At 38.4% G+C, this 16,125-nt stretch overlaps 1 protein-coding gene across 4 annotated transcripts in view; it reads right to left on the bottom strand.

Moving 5' to 3' along the window:
* Window positions 1-3,355: 3,355 nt before the first annotated feature.
* The window catches only part of GPR180 (G protein-coupled receptor 180), a 23,875-nt gene continuing 11,105 nt past the window's right edge, over window positions 3,356-16,125 (bottom strand). For all 4 annotated transcript variants that reach the window (XM_031045191.2, XM_031045192.2, XM_005144757.3 and 1 more), the window contains exons 6-9: window positions 13,245-13,402; window positions 6,957-7,148; window positions 6,522-6,599; window positions 3,356-4,840 (exon numbers count right to left, since the gene is read on the bottom strand). In XM_031045191.2, coding sequence (XP_030901051.2) covers window positions 4,682-4,840; window positions 6,522-6,599; window positions 6,957-7,148; window positions 13,245-13,402 — 587 coding nt within the window. In that variant the 3' untranslated portion in view covers window positions 3,356-4,681. The remainder of the gene's footprint in view (window positions 4,841-6,521; window positions 6,600-6,956; window positions 7,149-13,244; window positions 13,403-16,125) is intronic.

The following is a 16,125-nucleotide window of genomic DNA, read 5'->3' as shown; positions in this document are numbered from 1 at the left end:
GCTGTAAAGAGCTGTTCAGGGGAGGGACAGGCCAATCCTTAGCATTCAAAATGCAGCAGAAGACATACAGGAGAGTGAGATGGAGGCTTTTCAAGGCTGATAGTTCACGAGAGACTGACCGACCTTGCAGCTGCTCTCCTCAAGGGGATCTTGCCCCTCTTTAATATGCCCTTCCTACCCTGTCCCCAAGCAGCAGTACTGGTACTCATCAAATCCTGATGACTTGGTTAGGTGAGCTAAACCCACCAAGAACATTTTGTTTTTCTTCTGCTGCTGCTAATGGCTGTTTTCTACCCATTTAACTCCTCAGCTCTATCTCCCTTAAACTGCTAGGTGACAGTCAATGTCAGTTCAAGGGAAGCCAGGGCACTGTGTGGCCAGGGAAACAGGGACACTCTTTTTTTAGGCAGCTAGCAGCCCAAATTAGCTGAGATGTCAACCCACGCCCTCAGGTCTCTGATGGCTAGGGAGACTAAAGACGTGATAGAGAGGGTGAAGGAGAGGCAGGAAAAGCGCGAAATCAAAACAGACCAAGGATAAAGAGAGTACGCATACTAGATGCAAAGTAGGGGCTGGACTGTGAGTGTTGATCGTGGGAACAGATGGAGAGATAGAGAAACGACACCTATTACACTCAAAGTCATATGTATGAGAGAGGGGAGGGCAGAAACAGAGAGCGGTGGGAGAGATGGAATTCACACAACAGGAAAAAGATTTGAAGAAAATAATGGTTTAAGAAAAACTGGAATTAGGATTTACTGTTCACTGGAAATCCACAGCCTAGTTGTATTAGCGCGCTTAGAAAAGAACCATCCTTTGAAAACCAGCTCAATACTTTCTCTTTTAATGTTTGACATTTGCAAGGATCACCTGCTCTTTGTACATTGCATAGTCACACAAGAAGAATTAAAAGGTACAGCATCACCTTTGGCCAGCCCCATAAACATTTATTGGATTAACTAGAGGCATAACATCGCACAGAATAAACTAGAGCCAAATCAAATAAAATATTCTTCCAGTTCTGTAGAAGATCAAGATGCAAACAAAAAGATTTTGGTACTTCCATGGCTCTCCATTGGCACAGGAACCAGAAAGGAATATTCATTAGACCTGACTATAAATGTTTATCTTGTGTGGGAGGTCTTAGTATAGCAATATGTATTAGAAACCTGATATTTTTCCAATCAAGCATTCCCACTTCCATCTACATATATTTAATTGTAAGTATTAATTTTCCTACCTGAAGCACTTTAAATAAATGTACAATAACCACATTCTACACAGAAGATGAGTGAATAGCTTAGGAGACTTGTGATGAGCCCTAGAACTGCTCCATCCTCCACACAGCTGGTCCAGAGCAATGCAAGATGATCCCTCCTGCCAGCCTGTGGGGGGTCTCATAGACCAAGTTGATGATCTCACTCTCATTTCTCCTGAACTGGGATACTTCTCCCCCAAACCAATCAATCACAGTTGATGCAAACTGGCATCTATACCAGTGGAAAGGTGATGGCTGGTAAGAAGATGCCCTCTCACACACAGAAGTGGGTTTCTTCGGAGCACAACCAACTTCAGTCTACACATCTCTGAGCACTGAACTATGCATGCAATAGAATTAATATAACTGCAGCTTCAAACTAGAACTGTAGAATGCACAGAAACTCTAAAGTGAGGTGTTGTCATCTGACCTCAACTGAACAGTGCTGTTCAGCGCAGCCTTAGGGGAGAACACACTTCAGCCCCTTGCAGTGGTGAGGTGGCAGGAGCCGAGAGCTGCCCTAGCTGTCTGTGAGAACTGCCTGAATACATGGCACCTTTCAGCAGGCACAGATCCACACCACTTATGCACTGGGGCTACGGGCATACTGCAGGAGTGTTTTTGACCGCTGCTGTCACCTAACACACAGTTGACATAGGGTGTGTCACGAGTTCCTCAGATGTATGCAAAAGCCCCAGTTCGTGACAGGAAACATACTTTTTTCTTCAGGACAGAAAGCACATTTTAGAAAAAGAGAAAGTTTTCCAGGCAGGATGCACTGATTGAAGACAACTGAAAAAAGGCTGGAAGCTATTCTTTCAAGATGAGGTTATGAAACCAAATTGATAAATGGGTAACTGTGAATAAGCATGAAAAAAGCAAAGTCTTATCAGCTGGTTTCACAGAAGATGTAAGTTGGGAAGAAGAGATAGGCTTTCACATACTCAAACCCACTCTTCAGGCATGATCCAGAGGCAGTTAAGCTTCAAGCTAGAGACCAGGTGAGGATGAAGCTTTGTAAATTAGTCATACTTGAAGCCTCCCCCCAAGATATCCTGTACTGAATCAACTAACATCTTGAATATTATTGCAGTCATACTGACCTACTGCTACACATAGTAACATAAACTGGGGAGTGCTGGTATTGAAAGAACACTAACAGACCCTGGGTAGAAATGCATGTCCTTTGTACTGCTTACCATGAGGAAGCCATATTTAATTGCTAGAGTTACATTAATAGCAAAATTAAAATTTTATTTTCAGAGTCATAACTAAGAGGATAATGTCACCAGATGACTTATGGGGCAATCTGGAAAATATTAAGAGACAACATCTTATGCTTTGTACTTACAATCAGATTAACTATGAATTCATTTTATGAGTTGTTGTAGGGTGTATTTATAAGGTGAAATGAAGGTATCATTTACCTTAATACTGATTGACTGAAGTCAGAGGGACTACATGAAGTAAAAAAAAATACTTCTGGACAATAAAACAAAGTGTCTCTTCTGAAAGTCACATACATTTTTTTTCTGCATAGGTTAAAACTTTTATCATAACGGATCGTAAACTGTAAAGCAGCTCTCGTGTCTATCAGAAAATTCTATTTTATGTGTGAATTTCATGTCTTATACATGAGGACAGATAGAACTCTTCTACTGTATTATTGGAGACTTATCAAAAAACAGGATGCTTTTTTCTTGCAAAGATGAAAAGTACAGAGATAAGCAGGGAAATAAAGACTGAAGTTTAACCAATAATATTTTTGTGTGGTTATCAGAGGAATGTAATAATTAATCTTTAATCATTCTGAAGATTGTGTGAAATCATAATATCTCATCTTTTCCAGCCTCAACCTGCCATTCTTGATCTGAATTACAAACAATAAGAAAGGAGATGATTTAATGAGCAACTTTGTCATGTTGCCATTTTGCCTTAGTCAAAGGCAAATGTCTAGTTTTGCCTCTAAACTAAAATGGAATAGACTTGAACTATGCTTACAACTGAGGCAAACATGAACAGAAAAGTTAGGGCTATTTTAAAGCTAGAACCCCGGTGTCTTCATGTTTTCATAGAGACATAACTAAATACACACTGTTAAGAAGAAACAAACATTAATTTACTAGAAAATAAAACCCATTTTGTGAAGAAACACACATGTATGAAAAGAAGTCTAACATTTGACAAATACTAAAGTAATCCCATAAAGAAAGATTTCACTCACACTGGTAACAGGTATGTTCTCATTATGAAGGAAATAAAATGTCAGCATGATTTAATCATAATAAATAGGCACTTCAATAAAGTATACATTTACATTGGCTTTCTGAATGCTAGGGCATCACGAAGTAGTATGGCTTTATTACAATGGATGGAAGATGGCAACTACTTAGAACCCAGTGCCAACATGGATTATAACAAATCCAGTGAGTATTTTGTTTTTCAATTATTCATAGAAAATTTAATCCTGATTAAGTATCCTTGGGCAGGAATTCATGGGTAGTTGATGACTGAAACCAACATTTATTTGAAATGCTTCTGTTAATTTAATCTGTGTATATGGCTTAATTATGATTGAATCCTCAATGTAACAGAAATGAATTATATCAGGATTAAAATTCTAGTGCCACATCACCCATTCCATTTTCTTTGCCTTTTTTTTTATTTAAAAGATGCAAGCCTGCTGTTTTAACTACCTTCATGTTGCTATGTCTTCTAAGCCTCAAATACTGTTTAGACCTTCATTACTGGATTAAATTTGTAGTTACATTTATTAAAAGGAAAAAAAAAAAGGCAGATAAACCCTATTTTCCTTAAAATTTTAACCAGTATGAACACTAGTTGCAAAATAGTCTTTTCTTTTACACTGGTAATAAAGCAAAGTTTCTCGCAGGCAGTTGGGAACATTTTACATGTTTTTCTAGAGGACTCCTTTTGTTTGCCTTTTTTATACTTACATATAAAATACATTTTCTCTAAAGCATGAAAATAAAGGAACTTTTACTCATCGTTACACATGACACCAGTTTCACAACTGGCCAATTTCAGACTTGTTTGGGCCTGTACGTGTTTTAAGAACTGCATTTTGTAAGATCTTCAAACCTTGTATCGATACAAAACAAGGACATTTTTTTTGTGTCTGTGAACGCGAGAGAAAAGATTCATTGTAGTTCTCCGTGATACAGCTCAACACCACATGCTGCATATAATATTTATGAAATTATTCAAATTATAGATTTTTCTACTCCACAGTACTTTTAACAGATCAATCTAGTGACCTTGTCAGACCAAAGGCCTGTGAAGTGTTCTTACATTATTACTCTTTTCCAGTGAAACCAATGTATGACACACCTGTGACAAAAATACATGTATATTTAAGTCATTATTGCACATTTATTACAGAAGGTACTCTTCCTAAACATCTCAGAAGTGATGTCGATTTTTATGTCCAGAGGATACTGTTAGTGGCAACGTCACTGATGACAGTGAAGATACTTCCCAATATAGACTATGAGATAGAAAAAGTCTGTAGAGGATAACCATGGAGATGCACTGACAGAGGATAACACCCATGGTAATAATCTAGAGAAAAAAAAAAAAAAAGTGAAAAAAAACCCAAAACCAAACCCCAACCCAACCTCCACCAAATAACCCACAATAAATTTCTACAGCATACTGTTTAAGTGCTTGAGGTCTAACTTTAAACCTGTTAATACTGCTGCAGTTACAAAAGATTTGAACATGAATCTCAAGTCCAGGATTCAGACTCTCACACCTGGGTGTTTTTAACTTGGTAGGTAGCCTTTGGCAAGTCACATAACCCTTCTGGCAGTCTCTGTTCTGGGGAATTTCAGACTTGCAATTCACCACCCATGCAGTTTCACAAGCAGAGGTGATGTTTAGATATTCTATTCTTACAACAAACAGAGTTGGGGGGGCGGGGGGGGAGGGAGGAAAAGCCTGGAAACACTTTGCACTAACACAGTCATGGAGCTGTGAGGATAGTGATTTGTAAGTCTCACTTAGCCAGACCTCTTCTCAGTGCAAGTCTCTTCAGGTGTAAAAGATATCTAAGGTGGTATTTATCAAACACATAAAGGTAACTACTGTTTCTGAGAAAGCAAAAGTCTAAGTTTATGTATACAGAGTCTTTTAAAATACATGTTTTCCTTACGGAAACACGATATTTACTGATTGTGCATTTCTTTATTGTATTTAAGCGCATTTAAAGAAGAAAATATGGCTAAATTATCATAGTTCATGTAGGAACTACAGTTGCACACAATGGTTAAACTTGCTCAAGTGAAAGAGCAGAACAACTGCACTCTCTCTTCAGCAAGCTTAAAATCTCAAAACTTGCAAAACTTTCCTTTACTGATCTCTCATGTTCTGTTGCCCTGATGGTAATTTAATCAAACAACAAGTAAAAGGCTTATTAGTAGCTTTAGAGGAGCCTTTTTCTCCTTCAATGTATTTTTTTGATCAAACAAAGTATTTAATTTACTATATTTTAGTGGAACCTTTTTCTTTCCCTTACATATTCTCTATACAAATAAAAGCTCAATTTCTGAACATATTTGCATACAAATGCACAGACGGTTATAACCATAAAGAAAAGAAGCTAACTCTACCCTGGAATGAGGCAGTCAATCACCTGAGAATAGTAGTGCTTTTTATCTGAATGTGGCAGGCTTCATACACTAGCTCTCTAGCTCCCAATATGTTTAAGCAACCAAGAAACCCAGTGAGTCCACCTTTGTTTTTAACTGTTTAGCACTTAAAAACCAAACTACACAGTTGGAGAGATTTCTTAATCTAAAGAATACAGTTCAGCTACAGGTTCCCTGACCTATTTAGCCACATAAAGCTTTTAAAGGATGAAGACTAAAAAGCAAACAACAGAAAAAAATCCACTGATTTATCTTTCTACTAGCTTTGTTAAAAGAAACCCCAAGGTGTTTTTAATTAAAAATAAACAAGCAAACAATAAAACAAAACACCCCTCCACATTTTCCTTTGACTTAACAATCTCCCCCCCCCCTCCCTTAACCTAGAAATTACTACTCTTAGATGATTCAAACCCTGTATGCCTTTGTAAAATATGATTCACATTAGCATCAATGAGAGCTGTGTGACTAAGACTTTTCAAGTTGCTTTGGGGTCATAAGATTAACCGCCTAAGAGCATGAGTTTGCTAACAAACACCAAACATGAAGAACAACTACTATTCAAATTCCATCTCTTTTATCTTGCCTGTACATACCTTTTCTCTTTGATATTCTCTGAATATTATAGCAATGGTTGCAAGACATGGGTGGCACAAAAACCAGAGAATGCAGGCCTGAAAGAGAAGATGAGTTTAAGTTATAAAATGACTACCTGCCAGCTTAGAAGAAAGAAATGACAGTTAGAGGAACTGCATTTACATTTCTGTCTATTTTATGAACCCATTGTTTAATTTTCAATCAACAGAATGAAAACCACACAAAGAAAGGTGGGATTTCTGTTTAAAAAAGCTCTATACTCCTTGTCAAATTAAAATGACTACTCAGAGTTTGATGACAGAGTGCAATTTAATCAAATCAGACACTTAAACATTAACTTTCTTATGGAAAAAGAGAGTTTAGTGCTTCAGTCAACTGCATGCCACAATTGTATTTACAGCAGAAAGGATCAGTTTCCCTGATGCAACCCATACTTTGGCAAAGGTGATATAGAACTCCCTTTTCAGCGTGCTTCTCTCCACTGTGATGATCTGGTAAAGACCAGCAGCCAGTGATAAAGCTAGGCAAACTCTGAGGCCAATAAGCAGACCGCTTGCTAAGCCGTGGTGTGGACGGTAGCTGTGGTGATTCGTATCTTCAAACTGCTCCCAGATTAGTAAAAAGCTCTGGAAAAGAACAGCAGCAAAGCACATTTAGAGTAAACAATGTTACACTAAAGCTCAATTAATCTTCCCATCACAGATTAAGTTATTCGCACAACTGGCCTGAACTGCCTTTAGTTTGTCACTTATCTATTCTCCAAGTGCAACTGTCAGGAACAGTCTCACTTCCTGAACTTTGTAACTTTCTAAAAGTTTGACAAGATAAAGTTTCCTTTAATTTGGGCAGAAGGAATGTGGCACCTTAGCATAAGATGCCAAATAATCTAGTTAAACATAACCGAGTTAAAAATAATCTAGTTAAGGAGTAGGCCTGCTCAGCAGGAAGCCCACTGAAATGACTCCACAGGGCTACAGGGAGGTGTCTCCTTCCACTTCAGATCCACAACCTGTAAAGCTTGTTTCAAAGGCAGGCGACTACGCCTTTTCTTTCAAAATCCTAACAGGATTCACTTTTCTTTTCAAAGATGGGGAAGTAAGAGGGTGGTGCTGATGCCCCTTTTATACAATAGCCTAAAGGCTCAAGCATTCACCCAGGTTGAACTTGGATCTCCCACAATTCCCTTCTTTGCCTAAAGGATATCCAGCTCACATCTCCCACCTCCTTGGAGAGTGCTGCAACTGCCAGGCTATAGGCTGTTCTTGGGTGGGCCACTCTCCACCCCTTCTATTGAAGCTGTGCCATTGTGGAGAAAAGAATTCAACATCAGCTAGGTCAGAAAGGTGAGTGAGCCTGACTCTGCAAGCCAGCAGCTCAAAAACCTCTGAGGGTCCAGGACAGGGAGCAGCACAGGTTCCAAATACTGTTCCAACACCTGGACAAATGCTCTAGCCAACAGATAACTACACAAAAGAAAGTAATCCTTCTTAACTTTCAGCACTGTATCCATCTGCTGCAGAACCCAATTTTGTAGGAGCACTGTGAGAAAGAATATTGATAGATCTTCTAATGAAAACCAGACTAAGAAGTGCCTAAGCTTATGAATCTTGGTAGGAGGCAGGCACCTACTTGTTGCATAAAAAATGGGTCTTGTAGAGGAATACCTTTTTAAGACTTTGGGAATGTTAACGTTATAAATTAGAATACCCATAAAGTTTGGACTCTCCCAGCATCATGTAGCAGCTGAATGGCATTTTACGACTTGAATATACACTGGAATCCAGTCTACCTACTACACACATATAACCTGCACTTAGGTTTCAGGTGCCTAATGAAGCAGGCTTTCTGAAGAAAGGTAGGCAAATTTGATTTATGAGTGAGGTAGCTCTGAAGGCCTTCAGAAGCAGACACTGTGTGCCTCAATTTAGAAATCTAAATTAGTCAAATTCCTTTCTGAGCACAATCAAAGGTGCTCTCACTATATTAACTACATAAAGACAAAGAGGTTACTGATATTAACTAAAAAAAAAAAATTAAAAAAAATCCACTTGTGCCTTCCAAAGTTGTGTGGCCTTGAGTCTCATCAGTCAAAACAGGATCATTTTTGCTTAAAATATCCTCAGAGAGTACTCTCACACTTTTCCCTTCCCTTACGTAGGCCATGACATGGGCAAGCATGACTGCTGTCATTTCAGTCATTCCTCAACCACCTGGATGGAAAATGAAAGGATAGCAGAAGGACAGACATGAAGCATGCATGTCTTGAACATCGCTGATCACTAGTAAACAATGTGACCAACAGGATTCAAATGTCCCCACCATAGCTCTCTATTTCTGAGGAACTTCAAGCAAACATCTTCAAATGATCACATTGCTTGACTGAGCAATCTGTCAGGGGGTAAAACTGAAGTAAGACTAAATGGCTCCTAAAACCCTGAAATACAGTGCAGCGTTTGGTAAAACTGTGTCTGCAGCACTAGTTTTGGCACAAAATTGATGCATTCCTGTCACCGAATTTATTTCAGTATGGGTAGAATATGCTTAGGCAACAAACAAAGAGTTCTACCAGTTACACAAAAGAACTTTGTAAGCTGTGTTACACCGCAGTCTTGTACAGAGCATTTTCCCTTTTGATGTTTACACTTCCCTGGACTGGACACATAGTCTGAGAAAATAAAGAACAGAGCTCATGAAGGCCTGAATTTTCCTTAACCTACACCAATAGTAACAACAATGAAGGAAGCCACTTTCATGAGAAGATGACAAAGAGCTGGAGTAAAGGAATCATGAGAACAAAGTCCAAATCCTCATGGGAAAATAGTGTCTGACAGCAGGGTATGCTCTGGACTAGCTGTTTAAAGAGTGTAAGCTGTGTAAACAACACAGGAATCAGTTGATCAAAGACTGTGTATAGTAACAGCAATGTAAGATCAGAGAAATCCAGCTTCCTTCAGTTTCATTAGATTATTCCAAAATAAGCAGAAGGCAGAGACATTAGAGGCAGAGACAGAACCATCCATGCAAGACACTAGAAACTCAGACAAAGTGAACATGTGTCACTGCTCTTATGAGCTGGGATGGAAAAGGGGGATCCTATAAATGAGAATTCTCTGCTATGAAGTGCTCCTAAGTTACAATGAATTAAGCAATCTGTTCTCAATGAAGGAAGAACTTTCATAGCCAAGCATGACCTCTTTAATTTGCTATGCCTGAGAAACTAAGGTCAGTAAGTCCTGAAGTTCCTTGATCACAGAAAGGCACGTATCACCTCACTTAAATGCAATATCAGGAACAAGCTAAAAAAACACCCACACACCAACCTGTTGAAGTGGATATCAGGGACATTTCATTTTGCTGGCAGTGAGCAGAACTACATCTGAGCTCTGAGAAGAAATCAAGGGGGGAATTCTAATTGTTATCCCGAAGAACAATTCTGCTTAGGCTGTAGACAAAAGAACTGGATGCCCTAGGTAGCTGAAGAGCTGACTCATACTAGCTATGTCCAACATTAAAGTTACAACTGCTTCTTTGTAAAGAAGAATGACCATCTCCTTATTTTACATAACACACTGTTCAAAATGTCTGACTTCACCTGCACATACTTCTGACCTATGCTGGTTCCCAGCGGACACCAACCACTGGCCAGCATTGGTCTTCCTCTTCAAATGCTAGAAGAATGTTTGCCATGGACATCATCATGATGTTCCAGATATACAAGTTGAACCTCCACATTCATACAATGAAGAACCAGACACACTTCCTTTTTTTCATGAGTAAACAATTATGGTAGAACTCCTTGCCTTTGCTATGCCAACACTGACTTTATGGCAAACCAAGATAACATATCAATCTCCAGTTAAGGCAGTTTCTCATGGGACAGATCAGTTTTGAGACACAAGGGAAAGGGGGAAGCAAAAGGGAAATCAAAAGTAGCAGCAAGGCAAAGTGGGTTAACTACCTGCTTCTAACCATATCTAGTCCTTGGGTATCTGATGTCATGCAATACCAGTAAATTGGTTGAGATGTAAGGTCAGAGGAAGAACTCATTCTGAGCACACCTTTGGTGTGTACCTAAGAACCCCTGTGAAGCGTGATGTCTAATGCAGCAAGAATCTATGTCATTTTGGTCACGTACAAAGTGATCAGCTGTCTTTCCAGAATCACTGCCTCCACTCCAATCGGCCCTGAAAGCTGAAACTGCTCATCACACACCCCATCAGGTCTACGTGATGGGAAAGGACTGCCATCAGGAAAGTTTTGAACAAGGTTTGTGTTTCAGCAGCAGAGGGTGGAATCTTTAATGAACACAGAGCAGCCTGGGAACCTTTTGTTTTGAGGCTGAAATAAAGAACAAGTTAAGGCAAAGGGAGATGCTGAATGGCAGACTTGTCCTCTTTTGCAGCTGCAAAGACCACAAGAGATCTGCTGACACCACCTGTAGAAATGGAATCCTCCACACCTCCACAGTGTAGGCTGTGTCCACCCTAAAATGACGGTAACCCGTAAACACAGCTTGGGAAATTGCTGTTGTTTCTAAAAGAACAAAAAGAAAGAATCCACAGCATTGGTACAAAGAGGATGAAAAACACTTGAAAATTCACTGAGTATTTGAATCTAGTAGCCAGCAAACAGGGTCAGATAGTTTGCCAGTCAAAATGCAGTAAAACTGAAGAATAACATATTTTCCCAGACTGTCCACTTGTTTGAGATGAGGACAGGCAGTGAATGTCAATAAAACTAACATTGTTCAATCTTCATCTGCTGCATTAGGGTAATGTATGTGGTTTCCAGCACCCTCCACAACAAGTCCTCAGAACATCTCTGATCATCCACATAAGTCTGTCCAAGCTCTGCCAAGGGAGCAAACTGGCTCTTCCCGTAAGAATTTCTGGGAAGAGAGCAGGATAGAAAGGAGACCGTTCTAGGTTTTAGTCATTCGAAGTGTTATAGCAGATCCAACACCCACATCAACTTAGAGTAGTGAACAACAGAATAATCCAGAGAATGAAGTCATGAACTCACAATCATTGATAGGGGCAATGCAGTCTGGAACCTGCACCCCTGTGCTCAACAGCTGCATCCCGTATTAAGGAAATGCAGCAGAAGATGTATTTTGTACTAAACCATGAGATGAAGGGGCAAGGATGAAGGGCCCCTTCTCCAGAAAGTGCAAGTATACTCTTGGTGCCAGTGAACTTTTGCTGCAGACAGCAGACACTGAGCTGGGTGTGCAAAACCACCCAGGCAATGACATACTCCAATATCAATATTCTGCTCCTACAAGACTCCTTCCAAGCCTGACATTCCCACCAGTACCGGAGATGGGGTAGAACTGTGGCTTTGTGGAGAAAAGTAAAATAGCCAATGCTCCTGCAGTGCTCAAAAAGCCAACACAAATGTGTAATGGGTCAACAATGGGGGAAGCAGCACAGACATATGATACCTTCCCCAATTTTTGCCAGAAGTAACAACTAAAAAAAGATCAAGCTGATGATACTGTGTCCTTTCCATGTATAGTAAAAAGGAAACAACAACAAAAAACCTTTACAGTCTCAAGCGACAAACTGCTAACACACCCATGTATGTACAAGTGGAGAGACATGAAAAAAATTATACACTTTAGAAGTCTTCTTTACTACCAGCATTTAAAATTTCTGGTGCTAGATGGGTGTCAAAGTAAGGCGGAATGAACCTACCTTTAAAATTCAACAGTCCCATTGACCTTAATAGCCTTTGGTTTATATTCTTAATTAGCAAGAAACATCAGCTCCCAGCTACTCTTAATGTTTTAGCAGTCCACTTATTTAGTTTGGAAGCAGCACTAATTACAGATACTACTCAAACAGCATAAAATCTTCAGTATAATCTCTTCCTCATTACTGTCTCCAGCTTCTCCCTGCTCTTCTCTTTCTCAATGGCTTTCAAATTCTCTTGCCTTTATGGTGTGATTTAAAAAAATTTGTTTACAAAAGGCACTATGAGGGTTGCAAGATTTCCATTACAATTTACTTTTAAGTTACTGGTTTACTTGACTTTCTAATTCATACTAATGGAAAATATTTGAATGAAATTCTGTGTCAGACCATTTGTATATTTGCAAGACCAATCATGCACATGAGCCTTTCAAGAATTCCCTCATATTGACTGCAAAGACCATTAAACACCATATTTGAGTGGTTCTAAGAGATGGGCGCTGAGGATTTCAAATTTTTTTGTGACAGAATTTCTGACAGCAGCTTTTTTCATCTTTCCTCTCGTGCTTCTTGTTGGCACCCCACACAATGTAGGTTCACAATCCCTCAGTTGCACTGGTTACAACTATTTATAGAACCACATTATAAATCAGATCAGCAAAATGACTGTGCTGAAATCATTCTCTCTCTCTCACTCTTTTTTGTGTGTGTGCAAATCATTCCACTGATCTGGTTTACAGCACAATGCTAAAAACAATTTGCACAACTAGGAACTTGAAAAACTGTGGGAACTTCTTAAGTGGTTTTACTACTGAACAAAAACATACTATGGAGCTACACTGTAAATCGTTCAAGTAAAGAGAAGGTGTTGTTACCTATTAGACATACTGGGTGCACATTATCCTGTGGGTTTTTTTCCAGTCTTGATACTCTCTCCCTCATAATATATTGAAATTAGTTGGTTCATGATTCTGTCATACTTAATAGCAGCTGTATATTTCAATATAAGAATGAATATAAAACACAAACCTGTGTAACGACAACTACTACAGCAATGCCAGTAGATGTTGGAGTGGAATCCCACTGAAGAGGTCTGCCATGAGATTTCTTCATTCTGCCTATTGTCCAACCCATACACAGACTCAACAATAAATATAGCATTTGTATCTGTGAGACTATGTCACACACTATTGAAAAGAAAAGAAAAATAGAGAGTCACAACAAAAATAAAGTTATTTTCTAAAGCAAAAAGAATGTTCTATACACCCACAAATGAAGGATGGACATTTATGCCTCTCTATCACCTTTAGTCATAATTTTTACAGTAGTTTGACTAGATGAGATTGTTTCAACACAAAATGTGGATATTTTGAGTAGTTTCCAGTGACAAAACAGAACTCTATCAGCTCTCCTCTAGTTATGCTGCAGTTCTGCAACAACACAAACACATCTTTCCAAGTCCCACTCTTGGGTCAAAGGCGTCTGGGCTCAGGAGTCCATCTGCATAAATATACTTATAAATGCTAAAGAACTAAAATCATATGTATGCTAATCACACTGCAAATATAAATGATGAAATTAACTCCTTTTTTTGCTCTGAAAACCTTTTGTTCAAAAGTCAGATAGTTGTACTGTACTTTAAAGTAATTGCACTGTATCTTAAGGATGCAGTAGCTTGCAATAGAAAGCACAAATATTCAGGACAAATTCCATTCTGAGATACTTAAAGGGGAAAATATAATGAATAGCCCTAACACAAACTTCATTTGGAGTGACATCTTGCCTGTATTTCATTTTATTAAATGCAAACTACCTTTGCCTCATTTTGCTATGTCCATTTTTTCCCTTTGTTTGGGAACAATTAACACATACACCATAAAGTTACATTCTTAATCAGCGTCTCAAACCTGTGTTTGAAGCTCTATCTGAATACAGAAAACTTCAAGCTAGAATATATTAAAAGCCTTTACTTGTTAGTCTTGCTGAAGTACTACTAATGGTAGAAAGAACTGAAGATTCTTTCTAGGTGGTTGTTAGCTTTAGACCTGATCAGCTGGGCTGTATTATTAAAGATTAATGTACTTTGACATTTACTAAAAATACTGGAACAGAAAATATTGTCCCTGTACAGAGATTAATATGCACACAATGTTCTTCATGTTGTATGAAGATCAGCTACAGTACTTCCCTGACAGCAAACACTAGCAAAATATGGATATAAACAGAACTCAATATGTTATTCCTGGGATATATCTGGTATTCTCAGTCTGTATGCTTAAATACTTCTTAATGTATTCCAACATCTTTGCTGTTTAAGAAATGTCAAGAGCTTCTAGTAAATACAGGCTTGTTCATTCTTTAGTAAAATGAAGTGGCACTGATTTTAGCCAAACTGATCTTGAAAGTATTTTATGATGATAGCTATGGAGACATAGTACTCACTAGAAAAAACTATTACAAGAACCAAAGGCATGCCAAACCAGTGTCACAAATCCAAGCTAGAGAAATGACTGAGCAAATCAGGATGTTCTAGAGAGCATTTTATTTTCTGTCACTCCTTAAGATAACTTGCTCTATAAGATATAGCCACACATCATCTCTCAATCACATCTTGGATACAGATACTGCTCAGCTTCAGTGTGGCAACAATTCAAGTGGATTCCCAGACAAAATGGTATAAGACAAAAATTCAGCACCAGCTTTAATCTTTGACATCTCATACACCTTGTCAGAAAGTAAGAAGATTGAAAGAAATTCCTAAAGTTACAATAATCCTACAATATCCAGGGTCAATGTAAAGTCACATGCTACTGAACTGACACCATAGTTGTCTGATTTCATCACAATTTGTCTTTTTTGCCTATTCAACAGGTATAATATTCTTTGACTTTCACATTTCAATCATACAAAATAATAATAGAGCACTATTTGTGATGCTTTTGAGTGTCAGCATTACTTGTGTAATTTGCACAATTAACTTTAGTGATAAATTAGACTGAGGATCAGGTCTTTATATATGGTAAAGACTAAGTGATGGTATGAAAAGAGTAATTGTTTAGGACAGTATCTGAACATGTTTCTAGAAAGCAATTCTGGCACCACTGCAGCGAACAGAAATTCTACCATTTATTTTTAACTTGGATTTCTGTTCTGATATAGGAAAAACGGTAGCACCTTCCACTTTTAAACTACACTTCTTCCTAACAGACATACCCAGAATTGTAATTGACACTGAAGCTTTCCACATATCTATTACTTCACCTCTTCTACTTGTGTGGGAACCACAAACCTTAAAAACAGTAAGAATATCTGAATTTCAGCTTATTAATTAAAAAAAATATTTTATTCTTAATAAACTTTGCCTTGAGCAAATAAAAGTTGGCTCTTCACTGCAAAACTCACAGAGAAAATCTAACATGCAGCTAGTTTTTCTGAAGTTCTGGCTGGGTAGTTAATATTGCTTTTCTCACTGTGAAAGAGTTATGACTACCTCCGTATTCTTGATTTAATTTCATTTCAGGAGAAAAGAAGGAAAGGTTAATAATACAGTTGCTGGAGAGGCTGCAAGGAGCTGCTAACTCAAACTGTTAAAACAAGAAAGAGGCAATTACAGTGGTGCCAAGTGCCATCAAGAGGCTGTTAATTCCAACTGCAAGTTTCTAAATGAACTCTAAGGGAAATATTTTGCTGTTTAGGCTGTTAACTCTCCAATGCTATCACATTTTCAGTACTATTTTCTTGAGGTTTTTCAAGCCAATCAAAAGGCTTAGAAAGACCCCCCCCAGTTCTTCAAAGGTGAACTACAGAAAAAAAACCAACCCCAAACAACCCCCACCTGAACAGTATTTAACCCTGAAGAACACAGCAGGAGTAAATTAGTGCATTTTGGGAAGGGATGTTACAGGAATTA

This window comes from Melopsittacus undulatus, chromosome 2, assembly GCF_012275295.1.
Source record: "Melopsittacus undulatus isolate bMelUnd1 chromosome 2, bMelUnd1.mat.Z, whole genome shotgun sequence".
NCBI lineage: Eukaryota > Metazoa > Chordata > Aves > Psittaciformes > Psittaculidae > Melopsittacus > Melopsittacus undulatus.
Note: the sequence above shows the minus strand (reverse complement) of the source record. Positions and strands in the feature narration are given on the sequence as shown.